Below are 25,655 nucleotides of genomic sequence, written 5' to 3' on the forward strand. Positions count from 1 at the left end.
TTATGGTGGAAACAACCATAATCTGGATAATTGGGATCATGGGTTTGATCTAAGGTTCATAAAATTGTTAGTAATTCGGGTAATTAGTGATTGCTTATTGATTCTCGTTTTATATTGATTATTTATAGATCAAGAACAAGTGTAACGAATCTGGAGAAGGAAGGATCAAGTTTATTAGGGTTTCAAGCTTGTTTTGAGGTAGGTGATGGTCGTGATTCTATGATTGTGTGATGTATGTTTGTTCTTGCTTTATTATAATACATGTGTGTATATGAATGTTGCATTATTAATCACACTTGTTGTAAGGAGATAAATGAATGATGGTTACTATGAAATCATGACTTAAATGTATGATCTTGATGATATACTTGTGGTTGTGATTGTGGTGTGTTGAATGGATCGGTTGCCACGTTCCGGCATAACTAACTTGGATCGGTTGTCATGTTCTGGCATAACTATGGGATCGGTTGCCACTAAGGCTGGCAATTGGACCGGTTTTTGTCCGATCCGGTTCCCGTACCGGTAAGTCCGGTACCGGTTGAACCGGTAAGGAATCGGTCTTATAAGTACCGAAACCGGTACCGAAAAGAAACCCAGATTTTTATCCGGTTCGGTTCAACGGTCAATTTAATTTATTTATTATTTAAATAAAAAAAAAGTTGAACGTTATAGANATAACTAACTTGGATCGGTTGTCATGTTCTGGCATAACTATGGGATCGGTTGCCACTAAGGCTGGCAATTGGACCGGTTTTTGTCCGGTCCGGTTCCCGTACCGGTAAGTCCGGTACCGGTTGAACCAGTAAGGAATCGGTCTTATAAGTACCGGAATCAGTACCGAAAAGAAACCCAGATTTTTATCCGGTTGATCCGGTTCGGTAAGAACCGGTTCCGGTCCGGTTCAACGGTCAATTTAATTTATTTATTATTTAAATTAAAAAAAAAAGTTGAACGTTATAGAGCCGTTGGGCCCTTTTAGCCGTTGGGCTGGGGCCCAAAACGGCTCCAAACAGCTCCCCACCCCTCTCTACCCCTTAACATTATAAAGATACCCATATTTTTTCATTTAAATCACAAATTCACAAACTATATCATTAATATCTTATAAAATCTCTTAATTTTCAATCTCTCATAAATTCATAATTATTATTTTGTGATATTGACTTGGAGTTCGAATTTCGGAGATTTATTTGAAGTAAATCGGAAGCTTCAATTGGCATCTCTCAATTCCGACTTTGGTTATACGTCTACTTTTACGTAGACGTTCGGTACATTCGTTCCAACTTTAATTTTTTATTTATTTATTAATTAGGTTATTTGATTTTTTTTGTTATATTATCTTTGCTTGTTTTTCATAATATTAATTATTTTAAACTTGAACATGAATTTGGAAAAATATAGTGGTAAAAGACCAATGGCGGAAAGAAAAAATAATAGGGGAGGAGAAAGTAGTTCTAATTCTAAAAATTTGCCACCTCCTAGATTTATAATTAATACTAATGATTATACTCATGTTGATGAAACTTTTTTTACACGAGACTCACAACCTATTGAATTTAATTCCGAAAATAAAGTAGATCATGAAACTTTAAATAGATGTTTTACTAATTTTGAGGAAGAATTAGATGAGGAAGTAGAAATAAATGAGGAAGATGATGAGACCCCTACCCCTACTAGTCCGGCTACAGAATTACCGGAACAAGATGAAGTCCCCTCTTTACCTACTTTTTCAAAGACCGCTGTACGTGTTAAAAGATCTTTAGTATGGAAATTTTTGGTACAAAATGAGGAAAAAACTATTGTTACTTGCACGAAATGTAAATTGATCATAAAACATGTAACTACGGGTACACAAGGGAGAACGTGACGACTAAGAATACATTTAAGAAAGTGTAATAAAGAATTTGCTCGCCTAGATGATATAGAAAGGGCTAATAGAAATGGAATACCCATACCTGAAAATTCTATGGGAGTTGGAGGTTCTAATATGGTTTAAAGTGTATTTAGTATGATTGGTCCGGCTAGCCGAAGCACACACCGCACATATAGTAAAGAAAAAGATCGTAGAGAATTAGCTAAAATGGTTGCTGTTTGTGGTTTGCCTTTTTCATTTCCTTCACATCCTGGTTTTATTCAGTATATTCGGGAATTGTATAACCCAGATTATGAAGGTATTCCAAGAAGTACAATTAAAAGTGATCTTTTTAAATATCAAAAAGAATATTGTCATTTTCTTCGTTGTTTATTTGTTTATTATGATGGTAGATTATCTATTACTTCTGATATGGGACGTAGTCCTAATGGTAATGATTATTTTACAATTACTGTCCATTGGATTGACCATGAATGGAACATGCAAAAACGAATATTAGGATATAAATATGTTGAAGAAACTAAAACCGGTGCTTATATAGCAACAAAAATAGGCTCTATTTTACAATTTTATGGAATATGTGATAAAATAATGAGTGTCACTTTAGATAATGCTTCTAATAATTTAAAAGCAATTGATTATTTAAAATGTAGACTTTGTCCAATTGATAATGATTCTTTTCATATTAAGTGTGCCGCACATGTGTATAATTTGATAGTAAAAGATGGTATTTCTCAATTTGGAATTTCTTGTGAAAAAATTAGACTTGCTTGTAATTGGATTTTTAAAGCTAAAATAAAAGCTAGAATTACAGAATTTAAAAATCGTTGTAAAGAATGTGGACTTGAATATAGAAAAGTTCCAAAAGAAGTATGCACTAGATGGAATTCTTTATTTGAAATGCTTCAAGTTGCTTATATTTATCAAGAGCCGGTACAATTAGTTTTTAATGCTCATAATGCGGACCCGAATTTGAGAATTGGCTATGAAGATTGGGAAAATACAAAAGAACTTATTGAATTTTTAAGTGTTTTTTATAAAGCAACAAATGCTGCTTCTGGTCAATATTATCCAACTATTTCTTCTGTTTTAGTAAATATTTGTGCTATTTCATCTGAATTTGCAAAATATAAAGGAAAAGATCGATTTGAAAATTCCCTTGCTTTTATGATTGAAAAATTCAAAAAATATTTTTTCCCTATTCCTCAAATCTATTTGACTGCTACTACTTTCAACCCAAATTACAAATTAAAAGGTGTTGAAAGAATGGTTGAAAAGATTTATGCAAATTTAGAAATTAAAGATGATGAAACTCCTAGTGTTGAAGATTGTAAAAGTAGCATATATATAAAAGCTAGAGAGTTATATAATACATATAAATCTATGGAAAAAAATATTCCAATAGTTGAACCTCCATCTTGTAAACCTAGAAGCGATGATACGGATGATTGGATGGATGATTATCTTGAGCTTGAATCATCTACTAATAATGATTTTGATTTATATTTCAATCAGGCACGGGAAAAGATTAGGCATGAAGAAGGACAACTTCAAGCTCCAATATTAGTATGGTGGAAGAATCGTGAAAATCAATTTCCGACCCTTGCTAGGATTGTTCGAGATGTGCTAGCGATTCAAGCATCATCGGTCGCTTCGGAGCAAGCCTTTAGTGCGGCGAGATTTATGATTGGAGATCATCGATATTCATTAGCAAAGGATAGTTTGGAAATATCGGTGTTGTTTCGAGATTGGGTCAATGCCGAAAGAAGAAATACCGGACTACCACAATTAAATAGCCAAATAGAAGACGAAATAGATGAAATATTTGGTGATAATAGTGATGATGGTATGGAAGCAATGGAAGAAGAACGACAAATACAAGTTCCAAAAAATGTTTCTTTTGAAATGATACAAAAGTTACGAAAAGATTTTAAAAAGAGTTTCAATTGTTAGTACAATAATTAATATTCAATACCTAGATTATGTACTCTTTGTCTCTTTCTAATATTTGTATTGTACAATTTATTTATTTAAATGAATATACGGCTATTCGCCTTGATTTTCTTTTAAAATAGTCTCTTATATTTAATCCAAGTCATTTTAGAAATTTAATTTTCAACTATTTTAATATTAGTTTAAACTTTAATATAAAATTGAATTTTAAGGTTTAAACTTTAAATTCAATATAAACTTTAAACTTTAAAGCCAATTTTAAACTTTAAATTCAATATAAACTTTAAAATTTAAAGTCAATTTTAAACTTTAAAGTTTAAAGTTTAAACTTAAATTCAATTGAAACTTTAAAGTAACTTTAAAGTTTAAAGTTTTAAATTGAAGTTTTTTAATAATATAATTTTATTAATTAATAATATAATATTATATAATAATTAAAGTTAATAAAAAAATTACCGGTACACAATGATCCGGTAAGAACCGGTTCCAGTCTGGTCCAAACCGGTTCCAATCCGGTAACTAAGGGACCGGATGGAACCTTTGGAAATTTCCGGTAAAACCGGTTCCGGTAAGACCCGATTCTGGTAACGAAATCCGGTAACGAGGACCGGTTCCAGTATCGGTTCCGATAAAACAAGTCCTGTTGATCCGATCTTGTCCGTTTGCCAGCCTTAGTTGCCACGCTCAGGCATAATTATAGGATCGAATACCACGTTCCGATATGCTAACTATTTGGATTTGGATTCCATGAGAGAATCAATGATTTGATATAAAATGTGAAGTTGTTCGTTGTTCGTAAATGTTGATAATATTGTATATGAGAGAGAATAAGTTGCTAATTATCAATTACATCTTTCAAGGAAGTGTCTCACATACCCACGTTTCTCTTTCCACCATGGTTACTCTTTCTCTTCCAGCTTCTCCATTGTTCTTCTTCTTCATTCAAACAAAAACTTCCGCAAATTTTGTACATAGTGTCAAGAATCAAATTTTTGGTTCTCAAACAAACATGTCGAAGAATCAAAATGTTTATCACACACCTAAAAAGAGTTCTAGATTTGTAGAGGATTTATCTAATCTTGAAATAGAGCTTCCAAGTTTTTATATTCTCCCAAGATGAATGCAACTCCGGCGAAGAAGAGTGCTACCCATCCAAAGAAAAATCAAAACCCAGCAAAGGAGAAGAAACAATAATCAAAGAAAATCCACTCCTTCAAATTGTAAGGGACTATAAAGGAAAGGGAAAATGGTGGAACCTCTATTGTCTGAGTGTTCAGACTCCGATTCAAATTTTGTAAGTAAAAAATAACAAAAATTACAAAGATCTCTTTTTGGTATGAACCTTGTATTAACCAGTGTTTATTGTTGGTATGAAATTGATAAGATATTGACACAAAAAATTGTATGCATTTCGTACACTATTTATATAGCAAAACACAATTACCAATTACAATTGTTTTGAAATTGATATTCTTTTGGTATGAATCTGCTATGAACCAATGTTTACTTTTGGTATGAAATTGGTATAATATTGGCAAAAGGCTTGTATGCATTTGGAATACTATTTCTATGATAAAACACAATTACTAGTTGCAACTGTTTTAAAATTAGTATTATTTTTGTATGAAATAGGTATGAAATTTGATGCCCCAACAAATTTGTGGACTATTATATTTATTATTGATGTATAGAAAGTGTATAAAAATTGGTATCAGTTAGTAAAATTTAGTTTAGTATGTATAAACATTTTTACTATATGAAATAGGTATGAAATTTGATACCTCAAAAAATTTATGGAATATTATACTCTTTATTGATGTTTAGAATGCATATAAATTGGTATCAATTAGTAAGTTTAATTTAATATGCGTAGATATCTTACGGTATGAAATATGTATGAAATTTGATATTCCAATAAAATTGTGAATTATTATATATTTTAAAAAGTGTATAAAAATTGGTATAAATTATTGTTGTAGGTATAAATATTTTACTATGTGAAATAGGTATGAAAGTAGATACCACAACAAATTTGAAATTATTACATCTTTTATTGGTGTTTAAAAAGTGTATAAATTCCCAACTACCCATGAGTAAAGAACAACAAATTGTGTATTATTTTTAAAATTGATATCAATTATTAAATTTACTATAGTATATATAAATGTTTGTATCCACATTCTGCATTGAAATGTTTTGTTGGAATGATCTTTGTGTACACATAGAAGGCCACAACCAATAGTTGGCCCAACCCAAATGATCCAATGTCCATCCCAAAGGTGACCTCCTCTAATAAGCGCGGCCCCAAACACCTCGCCGGATTAATCCCCGCCCCTCCATAGCCTTTTTTGGCGGTGATCGTGGTCGAGATAAACACTAGAAGGCCTAACACTACACCAACAATGGACAACACAATGACATGTCCAAGAGAACCCTAATAATACTACACACATGATTTGAATAATGGCACATCAATTCTTCACAACCTTAGAGCATTGCTTATTAACAAAATCCTTAATCTCAAGAATAAGTTGTGTAGCTTCAGGAACCTCAGGGAAAATGTAGAAAGCATGCACCATAGTTGGATACTCTGAGAGGTGAACATCTTTGCCAGACCTCTTAAGCCACTCATAGTACCTCATTTGCCAATCTTTAAGGGGATCAAAACCACCCACAACTACCATCGTTGCTGGAAAATTGTCCAGCTTTGTTATGTCAACAGCCCTTGGGCCGCAAACATTAATGACTTCATGATCGCGATCCATCCCTTCACCTGGTGGCAGGAACGCGTTCCACATCCAATCTGTTCTTCTCACTGATATCAATGCGTCAACTTCTACTAGTTTTAATTCTGATTCCGTTCGTTCCTCCCCTCCAAAAAAGGGTTGTATAGCCACCAGTCCAATTACCTAGACCACATAATACAGAATTCACGGGAATTTGTCCCTAAAGTTTAATATGCATAGATTTTGGGTATATACATTTTTAAAAGGACCACTATTTCATACTAGTAATATTCAAAATATGTTTCAATTTATTTGTCTTATTTTTCTTTACGCTTGACAAATTCCATGTAATTTGTGGGCGTGGGAGAACTGGAGAAGTCTCTGTTGAAAAGTGATTCAGATACTTGACCAAGTCTTCAGGAGTTTGTTAGTTAGTTTCCTTTATCTTAGCATGTTTAGATATTGTGGCAGATTAGTAGCTAATTAGTAGTTAGTGGTTTAGTGGACCTAGATTTTAGTATTTTCTGTTTTACAGTAAGCCTATTTATAGGCAGACTTGTTGCTTTCATTATTAATCAGAAACAAATCTTTGCAGTAGCTTTTTACTTCTGTTTTTGCTCTATTTTTCTGTTCACTTTCTCCTTTACTTCCTTTTTCTTTCCAACAATCTCTAATTAGAATCAAGCACGCAACCAACTATGACATGAAAAAGTGAAAAGATGGTAAGGCTTGATTGTCAAAGGAAGAAAAATCTGTACTAGACTCTAGAACAATTAATGATTGAGATTGGCTTCCTCACCAATTATTTTGTTTTGTTCAGAGGCACATGTCTATCTTTTTTAAGATTTCAAAAAGGCATAATACATAAATCTGTCTTTTCACTTGACAATATTTTACAGTTGTGTCCTCCAACTTTGGGTGTGCACAAATATTTCACAGTTGTGTCCTTCAATTTTGGGTGTGCACAAATAAGTATTTTAGTTTATATAAAGTTGAATAAGTAGACACATGTGTCCTATGTGACATAATACACATAAGACACCACGTAAGATGAAAATTGTCATGTATGATGCCACATAGGACGCGTGTGTCTATTTATTCAATTTTATATAAGTTTAAATGTCTACTTGTACACACCTAAAGTTAGAGAACATAAATATGAGTTGAAGTCAAATTAAAGGACATATTATATATTATGCCTTTCATATTTAAATACTGAGCCACTTTTGTTCAATTTCTCTCTTTTTTATCAGAGTTGACAAAAATGGAGACTTGTAATACTATGTTTTCTATTGTTGGACTCCAAACTATAACTGCCTGTTTGGTTATCAAATGGAAAAGCATTAAAGTAAAGAGTTACGTACAAATATCTACGGATTTTCTGAGAAATAATTGGTTAATATAATGATCATCTGCTAAGTACTTTTTTTTTACTACGGAGATCATTATATATAGTAAGTACAAATATATGTTTAGTTGTACTAACATAATTACTAATTTAATTTTTACTATTATATTTGATATATAAGTGTAATTATCAAATTAAATATTTTATTTTAAAATAAAAAATATAAAAATTAAACGAATTTATTTTAGATGAACAACTAAACAGACATTAACGTGTGACAAATACATGTCAGTAAGACACATTAAAGTTTACTTATAATTAGATGTAAAATATGTATTTTTAAAATCATATCAAATAATTATAAATTGGTAACCAATATCGTAACAATAACCAGTATCTTCCAATTCATGTGAATATAATATAAAATCATATTTTGTTGTATTTTTTAAATTACAAAAAAACACGAGTTTAGTACGTTTTTTCTACTATAATAAATAATGAATCTAGTAAAATATTAGTAAATTATTTTAACAAACGTTTAGTCATTTAATTTAAATGAAAGAGAAAGGAGGTAAAAAGAATACTATTTTGAAAAATAAAAATTTAAAAGTTATTGTGTAATTTAATTATGTAATTACTAGCAATTTTTCATCACTACTAAAAATTAGAGAGTATAATTACTCTTTCTTAATAATTATACTCAATTTTATACTGATTAAATAATTATTTCACTAAATAAATAGTCCAAAACTATGTAAACTCTAAATTTGTAAGTTTTTTTTAAAATAGAACTTGAAAAATTTATTTGTATTGAATATTACTTTAATTCCGATAATAAAACATAAGGCTCTTAAGCATTTGAAGCTTTTATCTACAAATTGTTCTTAGTATTTACCATGACTAATTATTTGAGGGGAAAGGGTATGATATACCCTCCACTTTGTCATTTAGAGTTGATATACCTCTCGTTATGAAAGTGACTCATATATACTTTGATGTTATAGAAATGGCTCGCATATACTCTTTTCTTCTAACGGAAGTGAAAAAATTAATTATTTAATCTTTTAATTATTATTATTTTGAAAAAATATAATCTATATGGAGTATATTTGATCCTTCTCACACGTTTTTTTTTTTACTTTTTGTTTCAACGACTAATTTAAATTTATTATTTTGATGGTCAAATTTATTTATATTTCACTAATTTTCTCATAAAATTTACTATAGATGCTCAATTTTTTTATTTTAGTTTTACAAATACAAAAACTAAATTACAATATAGCCGCAAAAAAATTAGTTTCAAATTTTTTCTTTACACTAAAGAATGAAACAAAAAAAAAGAATAAGAAACTCGAATAATGATAATCTAAGAAGTCAAAAAATAATTTTCGTACGAAAAAGATTAAAATATACCTTGAACTTTGTTAGAAGGATCTTATATATATATATATACCCCTAAATGAATTTTTTAAAAATTTAAATTTTAAAAAATAAATTTAAAACTATTTTTTCATTCCGTTAGATAAAGGGTATATGTGAGTTCATTTTGTAACAGCAAGGATATATGTGAGTCATTTCTATAATGATAAGAGTATATATGAGTCACTTTCATAACGAGGGTATATCAACTATAAATGATATAGTTTGGGGTATATCAAGCCCTTTTCCCATTATTTAATACGCTTAAAATTAAATAAATTATAAAGTAAGGGATCTTTTGACAGTTGAATAAGAAAGGAGGTTATTTATGGATTAATTTTCTCTATTAACTTATACGAATGTTTCGTAGGTAGTTAAGAAATAAGTTATTTATTTATAAAATTAATATAATGTTTGATTGACAATTTATAAACTTGCATAACAAATATATGTATAAGTTATGAGAAATCTATGTAGTATTTTAGATTAAGGTAAAAAATAGAATCATTAATACACGTATAACTAATACATGAATAATTAATACCATTATAAAATAATATTACCGCTACCCCACCTAACCACCCCAACCCGATAATCAACTCGAACTCTCTAGGCCGGATTTGAATTTTGCATTTTTTTCCCTGGACAGTCTGGCCCTTAATTATAATTACACATTCTAAAAGGGCATGAAATTTTGGATTTTTTCCCAACTTTTCTCAAGTTAAGATTAGAGGTTTAATTTCGAATCGAGTGTCGGGATTGAATCTAAAATGAATGATGTAAGAATTCTTACCTATTTTATACAAAAATAATTATTTTGATTAAGAAAAAAAACTCGATTATGTATTTGGTCAACCTCATCAATTAGGCTAACGTCTTTTTCCTAATAGTATTAGATGTGTGATCAACCTCGTCCATCTACCCAAAGATATATCTGGTTACAACAATATAATGCAGATGGCTGGTGAGGTACGATAGTCGATAGCCCTTATCAATTCTATTTAATACTCTCCTAAAGGAGGTTAAAACACACCATGTGAACACAAATAATATGTAGATGTTAAATTTTTACATATAATGCTCCTTCTTCTTTTGTATCACTCCGCTAAATAAGGAAAAAACACATAATGTGAACACAGATAAAATATAGATGTTAAATTTTTACATATAATGCTCCTTCTTCTTTTGTATCACTCCGCTAAATAAGGAAAAAACACATAATGTGAACACAGATAAAATGTAGATGTTAAATTTTTACATATAATGCTCCTTTTTTTTTTACCACTCTCCTAAATGAGGTTAAAACACATCATGTGAACACAAATAATATGTAGATGTTAAATTTTTTACATATAATGCTCTTTCTTCTTTTTTATCACTCTCCTAAATGAGGTTAAAACACACCATGTGTTAACACCAATAATATGTAGATGTTAAATTTTTACGTATAATGCTCCGTCTTTTTTTTACCACTCTCCTAAATGAGGTTAAAACACACATGTGAACACAAATAATATGTAGATGTTAACTTTGTCACATGAGGTTAAAACACACCATGTGAACACCATCAACTTTTCCTTCTTCTTCTTTTCTTTTTAAAAATAATTATGTACTAAAAGTGATAAACTCTAGTAACTTATTTTAATAAATATGGGTCAAGTGATATACTATATTAAATAAATTATAGGCTTAGCTCCTTAATTACAAACTAAATTAATTATTTAAAACTTACCCATTAATTAATTATCCATTATTAAACGAATAGTTCAAAATTAACATTAAAATTTTATAAAAAGGGTCTTTTATGAAAGAGAGAGGACTAAATCTCAAAATGATCTAACGGATCATTACATTATACACCACTAAAAATCATGTTCACCCTAACAATTAATTAGTTCAATCAATAAATTAAAGTCTCCACTCTTTATTAGAAGGCCTCAAAAGACCAATTCACTCTATAATATATTTATTTTTACACGAGACATTAACATATTTTTGTACAACAATAAAAAAGAAAGAAGGCGCATTATATAAAAAAAAATGTAACCTCTAAATATTATTTGTGTTCACATTATCACATGGTGTGTTTTTACCTCATTTAGGGGAGTGAAAAAATAGAAGAAGGTGTAATATATGCAAAAAAAAATTAACATCTACATATTATTGGTGTTCACATGGTGTGTTTTTACCTCATTTAGATAAGGGTGTGCCCTATTTGGATTAAACCGAAAAATCAAACCAAATCAAACCGAATTCTAATTTGGATTGGTTTTTTGGATTTCTGGTTTGATTTTGGATTTATGATTTATTTTGTTTGATTTTTTGGTTTGGTTTCGGATTTAGAAAAATGAAAACCGAAAAACCAAAAAAACCAAATATATATATATATATATAAATAAGTTGGAGTTAATCACTTTTGTCAGTTTTAAGTTATTTTTTTTTATGATTTAGTTTATTTTTTATGTTTGGACATCTACAATTGATATACTTTTAAGTATTGTGTTTTACATTTTTACTTGTGATTATATTAGAAAGTATATTGAAGAAATTCAAATTGTAAATATAACTTTATTATGTTTCTAATTATTGACATAACCAATTAATCGAACCGAAAAAAATCCAAACCAAATAGAGAAATACCTAACCAAATAAATTTATTTTGGTTCGGATTGAGTTACACTTCTTCAAAACCAAAAACCAAAAAATCTAAGCCGAATAGCATAAAACCAAACCGAAAAATCGAATACACACCCCTACATTTAGGGGAGTGATAAAATAGAAGGGTGCATTATATGTAAAAAAAATTACCGTCTACATATTATTGGTGTTAACATGGTTTGTTTTAACCTCATTTAGGAGAGTGATAAAAAAGAAGAAGAAGCATTATATATAAAAAAAAAAAAAAAAATAACATCTACATATTATTTGTGTTCACATGATGTGTTTTAACCTCATTTAGGAATGGTAAAAAAGAAGGAGCATTATATGTAAAAATTTAATATCTACATTTTATATGTGTTCACATTGTGTGTTTTTACCTTATTTAGGGGAGTGATACAAAAGAAGAACGAGCATTATATGTAAAAATTTAACATCTACATATTATTTGTGTTCACATGGTGTGTTTTAACCTCATTTAGGAGAGTATTAAATAGAATTGATAAAGGGTTATTGTACCTCACTAGTCATCTACATTATATTGTTGTAACCAGATATATTTTTGGGCAAATGGACGAGGTTGATCACACATATAATTCTATTAGGAAAAGGACGTTAGCCTAATTGTTGAGGTTGATCAAATACATAATCTGAGTGTTTTTTAATCAAAATAATTGTTTTTGTATAGAATAGGTAAGAATTCTTACATCCTTCATTCGAGATTCAATTCCGACACTCGATTCGAAACTGAACCTCTAATCTTAACTTGAGAAAAGTCCGAAAAATCCAAAATTGCATGCCCTTTTAGCATGCGTAATTATAATTAAGCTGGGATTTCTAAATAATTTCTAAATAAGCTCTTTAAATACCTCTGACAAAATATGCTCCTATTACCTATAATATTAATGGTGCGTGGTAAAAAGTCTTAACTTCAACAGTAGAATTCTATTAATGTCAAACGAATTACTCCTTTGTGAAAAATGTGTAGAATTTCTACTTCCTAAGTTCTAATCTCACTAACCTTGAGTCCTAATTAAGCTTACAAATATCACAAAATTAAAGAGAAAGATACAATCTTGAAAACACTAACCACTATTGTCATACGATTCGCACTACTAAACACCAAATCAAATGAAGAATTGGAAAGCGAAGAAGACGATCAAATTGGGATGGAGATGACATAAAAGACCAGGAAAAAAGGAGGAATAAGGTGGAGAAAAAGACCATGCAGGAATCGGTATGGTGGAAAAGATAATTAATATAAAGAATTATAATAAAGAAGATGATTGTATGGGTATGGATTGTGGCGGAAAAAACAATAAAAATGGAGGAATATGATGGAGAAGATGATTGTGTAGGGATGGGAGTGCTGATTTTTTCTTTTAATTTATTGAAACCTTTTTTAAAAAATTATTTGGATAAATAATTACATGTCGTTTGTTCATTGGTCGCTTTTATCTATTTTGATCCTTATTTTATATTTTAATATGACATGACTTGATGGAATAAAATTATTGTATCTTGTTTGATTGTCATGTTTGAATAACTTATCCCACAATTTATATCATAGTAATGAGATAAGTTATCTCATATATCTAGTAGCTATTTATTTTATATGTAAATAAAATTTATAATTCATATCATTACTTTTTAAATTATTTATATCTCATATAATGATTATTCTCATCATCATAAAATTTATTCTTATTTCAAATCAATTCATATTTTAACATTTATATTCACCAATTATTGTTTTATATCAAATTTATTTACCAATCAAATTGACCAACAAATGGTTAAAAGTAACAAAATTGATACGTCTTCTCGATCATATGAACGAGAAATGCAAGTTCAACGTGAAAAGGTTATTTTTACTAAGTGTGAGGATTATTTTAAAGACTAGTACACTACAACTTATGTTTAATTTTATTTTTTATTGAATTAAAAGTTAATTAATAAAATATTGTACTTTTTAAGAATACATAGCTTTGTGATAGTGTATTATGTGATTTTATAAATTTTTTCTTATTTGGTATGATTGTATAAAGAATTGGGATAATTTTAATAGTTTTACAACTACACAACATTAAAAGTCCAATGCACATGTTCAAACAAAACTTTAATTTCATCTCATTATTCATATTATGATTTCATATTGTATGGTCAAACCGGCCCTTAGGATCATCTCATGAATTCATATTAATATCTCATATCATCATTTTATATAACATGGTTAAACGAACCCTTAGGATCCGGAGAGGATTATGAAAGAAATATCAAAATAGAGAAAAGACATAAAGACACCATCAAAGTTGTCCCGTATTTGCATAAAGACACGTTAACTTTCAAAGTGTCATATCACCCCACAGAACTATTTAATATCGTTGTAAATGGGACAAATCATTTTGACCCATTTCCTCGTCTGAATTGTTACCATGCACATGAGGTGCGTCATTTCGTTTCACTGCCATGGACCAATTTAAAAGTGTCACGTGTCATTTTCTTTCTTTATTATTAATTATTTAATCAATTTATGTCATCTTCCCCAATTTTAAACCCAAAATAGCCATGATAGCCCTAATTTTTCGATTTCATGATTTTTTTTCCATAGCAAGATCAACGTTGGTTCTCTCTGTTTGATGACTTCATCATCTTCCCCAAGAAAATAAGGTAGGAATTTGTTTTATCTTTTAATTTCCAGTATAAAACGTTAATTTGAAGTTTTTTATGGTTTAAATTCTTCTGAATTTTTGTTCACCAACAACAAAACATGATCGGGAAACAAAACCCGACCCTCAATTTGTAAATGCAATAAGGAACTACTACCAAAATCTTGAAATGATTGTGAAGTAGACAATAAATCAAAAGAAGACAACAATAAAGACAATCTTGAAACAACTAAAACAGGTCGAAAAACAGAGAAACTAAAAGGAATCTGATAAGAAAGAAGGAAAAGAAAAATTAAAAAACTAAAACATAAAACAAAAGACCTTACAGAGAAGAAATAAATTTAGAAGAAGAAAAGAAAAAGGAAAAATGACTTTCTTCAAAGAACAGGGTCAGGTCGGGTTGAATTCTATCATAGGGAGTGAGCAACACGCGCGACTACATAGACGAGGGAATGGGTCAAAATGACCCATTTACAAAGATATTAAATAGTTATATGGGATAATAGGACACTTTTATGCAAATACGAGATAACTTTGATGGTATATTTATGTCTTTTTTCATCAAAATAACATAACAAGAAGATATCTAAAATAAATATGGTCCTGTTAAAATGTGTTAAGTAAAAAATTGATAACTTGAGGTAGCTATGGATGTTAGGCCTTTAATTGCAAATGAGGCAACACTTAAAAAGAAAAACCAAGAAGTTGGGCAATACAGTGACGTGACATATGTATTGTCATGGAATATGAGTAGACAGATGGAGAGAAAGAGGGACCATACCTTCAGTGCATCAAAGTTCGACGTCATTTCAGATGCTCGCTTAGCCACGTGATGAGCGAGGTTCCCGCCGACACTATCTCCGGCAAGGAAGCAGCGAGACAAATCAACATTTTCTGGCAATAGCTCACGGTTCTTCTCATTGTCAAGGAACTTCAGCACATCAAATCCATCATCATACTGCGCAGGATACTTGTGTTCCGGAGCTAGCCGATAATTAACAGAGACAACAACAGCAGGGGCGGAGCTACCCTTGCCCAGGGATGTCAAGCGACACCCCTTCATCAGAAAATTACGTTGTATAGGTAAGTCAAATTCTGATTTTATACCTATATATATTAGAATTGACACTTCTGAACCAAGTTGAAGTGTTGGTTCAGCGGTTCAGGAACTACAAAGTTCCGCCTTGTCATTGACCTAGGCGTTGGGAGTTCAAACCTTGCTGAAGTCTATTTTAACTTTTTAGCCAACTGTAACTTTTTTGTCTTTTACTTTTTAGATAGCTAAACGTTTTTTTCTCCAATTTTTAAACCATTGACTTAAATTAAGTTTACTTTAATATTTTATTTTTAAAAAAGAAATAAAATACACTTTAGGGATTTAGAGTCTAGGGATTAAACAAATCCCCAATTCCAAAATCAAAAGTTTTGAAGAGGAAGAGTCCAAAAAAGTCGTCTTTGTTCGCTGACTGCGTCATGCAATCGTCTTCAGACTTCAATCGCCATTGCTTGGCGTCAATCTACGTCCTGGTCATGGCACTGGTAAGTTCTTACTTTCTTACACCTTATATTTATTTTCCTTGTCCAATTTGTTGATGACAGCCATCATAATGCTCTATTTATATTTACTTGTTTTGTTTAGGATTGATTTATCATTTGCAATTATATATTTTTCTCATGAAATTTTTGTTTTACAATTCAGTCTCAAAAATCAGTGAAGAACTATTTTTTCCAAGTACCAAAATCAAATTTGGCTTCTACTAGTCAACTTACACGGGAAGAAAATTCCAACCAATCAAAAGTATCACTCCATTCTTCTCAAAGACAAGAAATTGATTTAAATTCTTTAGAATTTGATCTAGCGAAAAGGACTCCAATCTTGAACTATCATCCAAATGATCGTGATGTAATTAGGAGAGCATACCTCCGACAAGGTCCTTGTCAACCTGAGAATCATATTTTTCCTCAAATAGACTTTTATGGAGATATGCGTTGTTTTAATCCTGAATGGTTTAAAGAGTATCATGATTGGTTGGAATATAGTGTAACTAACGATGCAGCATATTGTTTGAATTGTTATTTGTTTAAAGATGATAACATTCATCAAGGTGGAGGTGAAGTATTTTCTACTGTATGGTTTAAGAGTTGGAATAAGAAGAAAAGTTTTAAGCAACATATTGGTGGGCCAAATAGCACTCATAATCAGGCAAAAAGAAAAGTGAAGATCTAATGCGACAACAACAGTCTATTATATCTGCATTTGAGAGACAATATGATCAAGTTAAGCATGAGTATTGGCTTCGTTTGTCTGCCTCAATTGATGTAGTAAGACTTCTTTTGAATCAAGGATTTGCATTTCGGGCTCATGATGAATCTAAATCATTACTTAATAGAGGTAATTTTCTTGAAATTCTCTCATGGTATGCGAAACATTGTGATAAAAGTTATGATTATGTATTGGAACGTGCTCCTCAGAATGACCAAATGACTTCTCCAATGATTCAAAAAGATATTATCACTGCATGTAAGATAGAAACCATCAAAGCTATTATCCAAGAATTAAATGGTGACTATTTTGTTTTATTGGTTGATGAATCTTTTTATGTGTCACGTAAGGAGCAAATGGCTATCGTTTTACGATATGTTGATCGAATGGGATTTGTGGAGTAATTGATTGATATTGTACATGTTCAAGATACTAGTGTTTTATCTATAAAGGGGGCAATTGTCAATGTACTTGCTCAACATTCATTGAGTCTATCCTATGTGCGCGGACAATGTTATGATGGGGCAAGTAATATGCAAGGCGAGATGAATGGCCTTAAAATGTTGATTAGGCAAGAAAGTATCTCAGCTCACTCTATTCATTGTTTTGCTCATCAACTTCAATTAACTCTTGTTGCAGTTTCTAAAAAATGTGGGAGAATTTGTATTATTGGTTTCAAATGTTTTGAATGTGTTGGGAGCTTCTTTTAAGCGTATGGATGAATTTTGAGATTCTCAAAAAAAAAAAAGAATTCAAGAGGCATTAGATATGGGTGAACTTACAACCGGTACCGACTTGCATCAAGAACTTGGTCTTATAAGAGCCGGTGATACTCGTTGGTGATCTCACTACAAATCTTTTAGCAATTTTATTCTTATGTTTGGATCTATTGTTGATGTTCTTGATGCACTTGTTGTTGATGCATATTCTACCGATGAAAAAGCTAAGACAACAGGATATCTCGAAGCTTGTAAAACATTTAAGATTGCTTTTATGTTGCATTTGATGAGAGATATCTTAGGAATCACTGATAAGCTCAAAAATCCTTGCAAAAGAAAGAACAAGATATTGCAAATGCTATGCTACTGGTTGAAGTAGCAAAGAAAAGGTTGCAAATGCTAAGAGATGATGGATGAGATGCATTTATTAATAAGGTATCCACATTTTGTATCAAGTATAACATTTTGTTACCTAATTTTGATGAGTCATATGTTAATTCTGGAAGATCAAGGCGTAAACCTACCGATTATACGGTCTTACATCATTATCGTGTTGAAGTATTTTGTAAGATTATTGATTGGCAGCATCAAGAACTCAATGATCGTTTCAATGAGGTGACTACTGATTTGCTTCATGAAGTTGCTTGTTTGAATCCAGTTGACTCATTTTCTAGTTTTAACATCAGAAAAATAATGAGAATAGCTAAGTTATATCCTGATGACTTTGATGAGTTTAGTATGAATGCTCTTGAGAATCAACTTGCCACTTACATTATTGATGTTCGTGATATGGATGAAAGGTTCTCCAATCTTAATGGACTTTGTGATCTCTCAAGAAAATTAGTTGAGACAAAGAAGAACCTAAACTTTCCTCTTGTATTCCGCTTAGTGAAATTTGTTTTGCTTTTACCAGTTGCCACTGCATCCGTTGAAAGAGTTTTTTCAGCAATGAAGTTTATTTAAAAATGCCTTGCGGAATCAGATGAATGATGAGCTTTTGAAGGGTTGTCTAGTTCCTTATGTAGAAAAAGATGTATTTATTAATATTTCTAATAATACTATTGTAAAAACATTTCAAGAGATGAAACCGCGTCAAGTACAGTTGTAATAATGTAATTATGTTTTGCTTTTGTTAGTAAAATTTATTTTGTTGAATTTTTTGTGTGCATACTACTTCATATTTTAACACCGCTCAATCTAAATTCTAACTCCGCCACTGAACAACAGCCTGGGTTTTCCTCGCGAAACGACGGCAAACGGCGTCGTACGCCTTCGTATCAGGGCTGAGATACACAAATCCGCCGCCGTGAAAGAAGACGGTAATCGGAAGTGAACTCAAATTCCGAGATTCATCGGTAGTTGGAATGAAGAGGCGAAACCAGAGATCGCGAGAAGAATCTACAGTGACGTCGTAGGATTTAACGCCGTTAACTGGATTTGAATTGGCGGAAGTTTTAAGGCCGAAGATCCCGAGTAGTCGGCGGTCAACGGTGCCGTTTTGACGGCGAGAATAGTCGGTAATTGTAGAGACGAAGGATAGTGCGATTCGTGTCCTCCAAGGAATTCCCGGAGATGAAGCTGATGATTTCTTCTCTTGTTGCGCCATAATTGATGATGAAAAGAAGAAAATAGAGAGAAATTGTGATGTGTGGAAGAAAAAAAACAGTTGTGAAGAAGCACAAAAAGTAAGATTTAAGGGTCTGTTTGGCCAAGCAGTTGGGAAGACCAAAAAGACTTTTTTTTTTTTTACAATAAAAGTACGTGCTTACTTTTTTTAGTGAAACTTATTTTTATTAAATAAAAATAAAAGCCGGTTTTTTAGGTTGGTATGAAAAAAAATAGGAGTAATAATTTAGATAATATAATTTTTTTAAAAAATAAGTGAGTTCTTTTTTTAAAATTGTTTGAAAAGTAGGTAAGAAAATATTATTCTAAAAATAATATTAGGGTTGTGATGATCAAGGGATGAGGGTTGTGTGTTGGTGGAGAGGGAGAAAAATAATATTTGAAATGTCATTTACACAATTTGATTTCTATTTCTATTAGAAAAATTATTATTTTTATTTTTAACGAACTTGTTTTTTAAGAAAAATCATTTTTCAAAAAATTGAAAAACTCTCATACCAAACAAAAAAGTTTTTGCTTTTTTTAAATTAAAAAAAAAAGCACAAAATATATATTTTTTAAAATTTTAAAGTATTCCTACCACATATATATATATATATATTTCATTAATGTATTAACATATCTCGTAAGTTTTCTTAAATTTTGTTTAAAGATTTTTTTCCTCCTCTTTTCACAATATCTTTTTTTGTTTTATTTTATATTTTATCTATTATTATTCAAAGTTTACCTTTGCATGTAATGAATTTTACCTATTATTATTTATTGGTGATTTTTTTATATGCAGTGACTGTACTTTGTAGAATGATATTTTTAAAAAATCTGATATTGTTTAGTATATTGAAATCATTATGTTAATATTATATTAAAATTTAATTTATTTATACATTATATTGATTAAAAATGTATAATATGCACTTCTTAATTGAATAAAGTACAAATATTATTTAAAGTCTTTAATAATAGATATTTAAAATAATTTCTCCTTATAAAATAATTCAATAGTGACTTTAAATAATTTCTCCTTATAAAATAATGTAATAGAAGGTGCATTCATATCTATCTTTTTTCATGACTCTCAAAAATACTTCTTTAAAAAAGATTGGTCAAATACAATTTGTTTATCAAAAACACTTTTCAAATAATTACAATATTATCCCACTATTTAATAATTATACACCAAATTTGTAGTCAAACTAGAAACTGCATCGCAAAAAGGCAAAAGTAATAGACAAACCTGAACAAGATAATCCTCATCCAGTGAAGATAAACTCACTAAAACTGAAAATCACCTCACAAATTCAGATATGAGTTCATATGCAGTGAGATCATCACTTGAACTCCCCATCCCAACATATGTGTAGTCTAGCTGAAGAAGTTCTGTTTCTTGCTGTTGAATAGGTGTCTGACATCTGATTTTGCTTGGCCAAACATTCTTTTCTCATAGAGATTTGTTCTCCACTAAAAGCACTAAACTATATTACCATCCAAATAGAAAGTGATAAGTGTTATTTCCACAAAATTGTTACCCTGCAATTTTTAAAAAGAAAAAAGCAGATAAAATAGGCTTTAAATTGATTCAGTATACTGGAATAGTATTGCCACTTGGATGTTTCCGTGCTCTTCAGGTGCACTTACAATCTGAAGAAGAAATAAAGATAAACTAAGTAAGTGAGATTATTAATCTTGAAAAATACTTCAAAAGAGAACACATTTGAAGTCAAGGAACTACAGATATGAACTTGCAAACACATTTACAAGAGTAATAGGTGTTATACCCCATTTTAACCGGGTCAAAATAGTGTACAACATTTTGGTGATTTCTAAAGTAATTAACTAAGTCAAGAAGTCGCCACCTAATTATTACGGTGAATTAGGACACCTAAATTAATTAAAGTTATTTTCTAAAGTTAAACTTCATTTTAAGGTCTACTAAACATAAGATTCTAGGTAAGGGTTCAACTAATCTAAAGGGAAGGGGTTAGGCATCCTTTAAGATCCATTAAAATGGTTAACCGGCCGAACTTAATTAATTAATTAGGCTAAGTGTAAGAAGATAAAATTTATTTATAAAAGCTAACTTTTAGAAAAAAAAACTTTAGATTCAATAATTGAAAATATATTTTTTATGAAAAATGCGTATAGTTGGAAACGTGATGAAACTCGTGAGACGGTCTTATGTAAAACTTTACTTGTTGAAATGAAATGAAGCTTGAATTGTTAGAAAACTAATTGCATTATTTATATCTAGATGTTTATCTTATGTGATAGAATAATAATAGCNAATAGGCACTTGGAACGACCAGATGAAACAATTTGCAATAAACATTCACAGTTCCTTCGAGCATCTTCAGCAGCACTTGTTGGACGCCGTCCCAGATACATCTTTGCTAATGTTCAGGCTCTCAGCCTATACAGATGAGTGATGAGAATGATTACTTTAAAATCAATTATCCAAATTCATAGAGTATATAATGGTTTTTGGACCTTTTTAGTTATTTTATTAATCTCATCTATGTGGACAACCCCTTGCTGAGATGTTTCAGCTTCAACATTGAAGTCAGCAACCTCCAAGAATAAGCATGAAAATCAAAATTTATAATTGAAGAACTATGATGTTGATAGTGCAAAAGTGAAGCAGTTTACAAAAGAGAAACCATTCAACTCTTGGTAGATTTTAAAGGAAAAATAAAAATAATAAAGAACCCAGAAATGTATTTGATCTTAACCAAGTATTTCACTATTAAAGATCCACAAACAATTACAATCCTGGAAAAGAGACTAAAAAGTGACCAAAACATCCATCAGACAACTTTCTTCTCTAAACAAAAGACATTGTAGAATCTTGGTGAAAAAATCACAAAGACATTGTAAATTCTTGAACATACGAAACCACTAAAGCAAAAAGAAGATCAATTACCTTGTGAATTACAATCAAGAAACATCAAGAATTCAAATTCTCCAAAATAAAACCCTAAAGAACCTAAGATGCAATCAAAAGAGGGAGAATTTCTTTGATTTCACCTAAAATCTTGAAATCACAATACGAATATCCATTGAAAATATAGGAAGAGGAAGCTTACTTTAATGCCAGAGAGAGAAGAGGAGGAGAGTTTCATTCACTTAACTAAAAAACTTGAAATTGCAATACGAATAAGACACAGAGAGAGATTAGTTTAAGTAAATTACCCATGAGAACTTATTTTACTATTAGAAATCGCTGCATAGTGTACCTAAACTATTAGTCATCTAAAGCATTAACCAAAATCTTAAAGTTTCTTGAAATTTTAATTTAAGATTTTCATTAATCATTGACTAAATCTTGGTAATCATGCACTGCATAAAGTACGTGTCATCCCCCGCCTAACCACCAACACCCAATAAAAAAAGAAGATGAAATAATGCATTAAACTAAATCTTTAAATTTCAGAATCTTGATGAAAAAACATTGTCAATCTTGATGAAAAATAAAAAAAAAAATAACTAGAATGATCGAAAATCAAGAAACATAACAAGAAGAAGTAGAAATTATCAACAAAAAAAGAGTAATAAACCTCGAGTGGCTGAAGAGAGTAACCCGAATGAAGAAGCGAAGTAGCCAATTCCAAACCGACGAAGCCAACTACACTCCCATTAGCCATTACTGAAGAAGAGAAAAACTGAATCAGTGGCTTTTTTTGGGGAAGAGAGCAGCGTGGAATGCGTTTGAGTTGGTAATTCTCTTTATATAAAGAGCAGCTTCAATTTGACACGCTTGTTTATTTAATATGTTTGTGTTCATTATAGAAACACTGCTATCGTCTTTTTGACGTTTATAAATAAAAATTATATTAAAAAAATATTATTATTTTTCAAAAATTAAGGATTACAAACACATTTAAATTATTTAAGAGAGAGGGGTACGTATATGATTTCTATAGACTTGAAAATTGGACAAAACAAATTATTTCAGCAAGATCAATTTGATATCACTTTTTATATTTATTTATTTTCCTATGCATTTGTTCTATTTTTACTTAGCATTATGCAGATGATTGATTGTACATGAATAAATGTACGAAACTTTAATGATTTTTTAACAATATATGAATATATTATTATAATATTACATACCAAAGTAAATAAAAAATTAAACAGAAATAAAAACGTAAAAATAATTAAATGAAATGAGAAAACACGTAGAGAAAAAAATAGACATATCAAAAAATAAACGAGAAAGAAGAAGAAGAAGGAGGAGGAGGAGTAGGAGAAGAAGAAAGAAATATTTGCACAGTAAAATAGAGAATTGAGTCTCCAGTCATCCTCTAAAAAGTTCTCTATTCTCTATTTATAGGGAGGTAAATAGTAGTTCTCTAAATTTGGAGAATTATTATTCACCTCTCTATTTCACTTTTTAAATATTTTAATACTACTAAATTAATTCGTGTCACGTGCGAAAATTTATTATCACAAAATTTATAAAATAACACTTAAAGTCTGTCAATCATTAAAACTAAAACAGTACATTATCTTACACACAAGATTACGTAATAACGAACATCAATAATGTAAAAGAAAATGATAATTATACCACCAAATCTCATGTTAGTTCGAACAGGTGCTCCGAATCCAGTTAAAGAATCTTGTCATCTGGGAGTAAAGGAATGAGAAGTTGAACCATATTAAATCAATTAACCTAAATGTGTTTCATGAAATTAGTTGAGTTTGACAAATAACCTTTCTGAATTGTCTTCCCTAAACAAACAAAAGTTCCTGCACAAGTAAAAATGATACTTTTAGCTATCTCCAGATTAGTGTAAACAAATGGGAAAAGGTTAAAAACCATTTAACAAAGAAAATGAAAAATTTGGCAGGCCGATGTTGATTATGCAACAAGATCTATAATATGAAAAAGACTACAACCATTTTAGTAGGGTCAATAAGAAGCCCCTAGTCTCAAGACAGGAACAACACGAGTACAACTTCAACAGCGCCTGTTGGACATCCTCCTCAGATACATCTCTGTCAATGTTAAGGCTCTCAACCTATATAGATGACTGATGAGAATGACTACCTTAAAGTCAATTATCCAAATTCATAAAGTAGATAATAATTTTTGGACTGTTTTGGTTATTTTATCAAATTCATCTTTGTAGACAACCCCTTGCTGAGCATATTCGACATTGAAGTCAGCAGCCTGCAAACAAAGATGAACACCAAAAATTTGTAATTCAATAAATATGATGATGATAGAGCAAAACTGAACTAGATTACAAAAGAGAAACTATGTAGTCTGCTTGACAAAGAAATATGAGCCTTTGAAATCAATATTTAGGCACATTTAAAAAGACAAGTAAAGTCATGTTTAAGTTCATTTTGAGCAAAGTTCTTTATAAGATAGCTATGTCAACACTCATGGGGTGCTCACGTAAGAAGTCAAATTCTCAAACATAAAGCCCTTAAGAACCTAAGACACAATTAGTGGGTATCATAGGAAAATCTTGAAATCGCAATATGAAAATCCCTCAAAGAAAGAAGAGAGAAAACAAACTTAAAGCAATGCAACACACACTGGTTATTAATCTTCATATATTTTAGGAAAATAAATAACACCATCCAATCGTATAACAGCATGCATTCAATAAAATAAAACCATCCAATCGTATAACAGCAGGTATTCTTTATATATTTTAAAGGAAAATACATTAAGATACACTGCTACTTAAACTTAGCCTCAAGTAAATTCTTACCCACTTAATTATGTAATTGTACAGATAACATTTTTTTATTTATAAAATAGTCATATGTATATGTAATGTGTCAATATTGTATACAGGGGCGGACCCACGTTGGTTCGAGGGGGTTCACCCGAACCCCCTCGCCAAAAAATTACACTATATATATAAGATAATTTTATGTATTTATGTGGATATATATATTTTGAACCCCCTCAATGACAAGGAGAAAGAGATAGCCCAGTGGTATTTTTCCTGAAAATTAAGCCTCATGTTGAGGGTTCGAATCCCTGCGTTAGCGTTTTATTTTTTTCTTTTTCAGTTTCAGTTTTTTTTTTTTTTTTAAAGGTTTCAGTTCCGTTTTTAGTTTTTTATTTTATAAAACATGCTAAAAGTGTGGTTTTAAACCCAAAAAAATTCAAGGGTCCGCCACTAAACTAAATACTACTACTTTCTTGAAATTTTGTTTTCTTGGCTTATATATACACGTTTATACTTTTATTTTTCAAACCCCCTGAACGAAAATTCTGAGTCCGCCACTGATTGTATAATTGAGTATATATGATGTATAACTATGTATCAGAGATGTATATACACCCTCATACATTATTTATATAATACTTCTACAACAATGATTTATCTTCCTCAATGAATTGATACTTTTTTCAATATAATTATGAAAACGTTACG

The 25,655-nt window shown here is 30.4% G+C and overlaps 2 protein-coding genes across 2 annotated transcripts in view; both read right to left on the reverse strand.

Annotated features, from left to right (window-relative positions):
- Positions 1–5,960: 5,960 nt before the first annotated feature.
- The window catches only part of LOC125864351 (probable aquaporin TIP4-3), a 34,046-nt gene continuing 14,351 nt past the window's right edge, over positions 5,961–25,655 (reverse strand). Inside the window, exon 4 of the mRNA XM_049544320.1 lies at positions 5,961–6,169. Coding sequence (XP_049400277.1) covers positions 5,976–6,169 — 194 coding nt within the window. The 3' untranslated portion in view covers positions 5,961–5,975. The remainder of the gene's footprint in view (positions 6,170–25,655) is intronic.
- Positions 6,164–19,249, reverse strand: LOC125864379 (probable carboxylesterase 18). Its single transcript, XM_049544351.1, has 3 exons — positions 18,854–19,249; positions 15,428–15,676; positions 6,164–6,735 (listed from the first exon to the last, which is right to left on the reverse strand). Exons 1-3 carry the CDS (start codon positions 19,232–19,234, stop codon positions 6,298–6,300), a joined length of 1,068 nt encoding a protein of 355 aa, XP_049400308.1. The 5' UTR covers positions 19,235–19,249; the 3' UTR covers positions 6,164–6,297.

The sequence above is a fragment of the Solanum stenotomum genome, chromosome 5 (assembly GCF_019186545.1).
Source record: "Solanum stenotomum isolate F172 chromosome 5, ASM1918654v1, whole genome shotgun sequence".
NCBI classification, from domain to species: domain Eukaryota; kingdom Viridiplantae; phylum Streptophyta; class Magnoliopsida; order Solanales; family Solanaceae; genus Solanum; species Solanum stenotomum.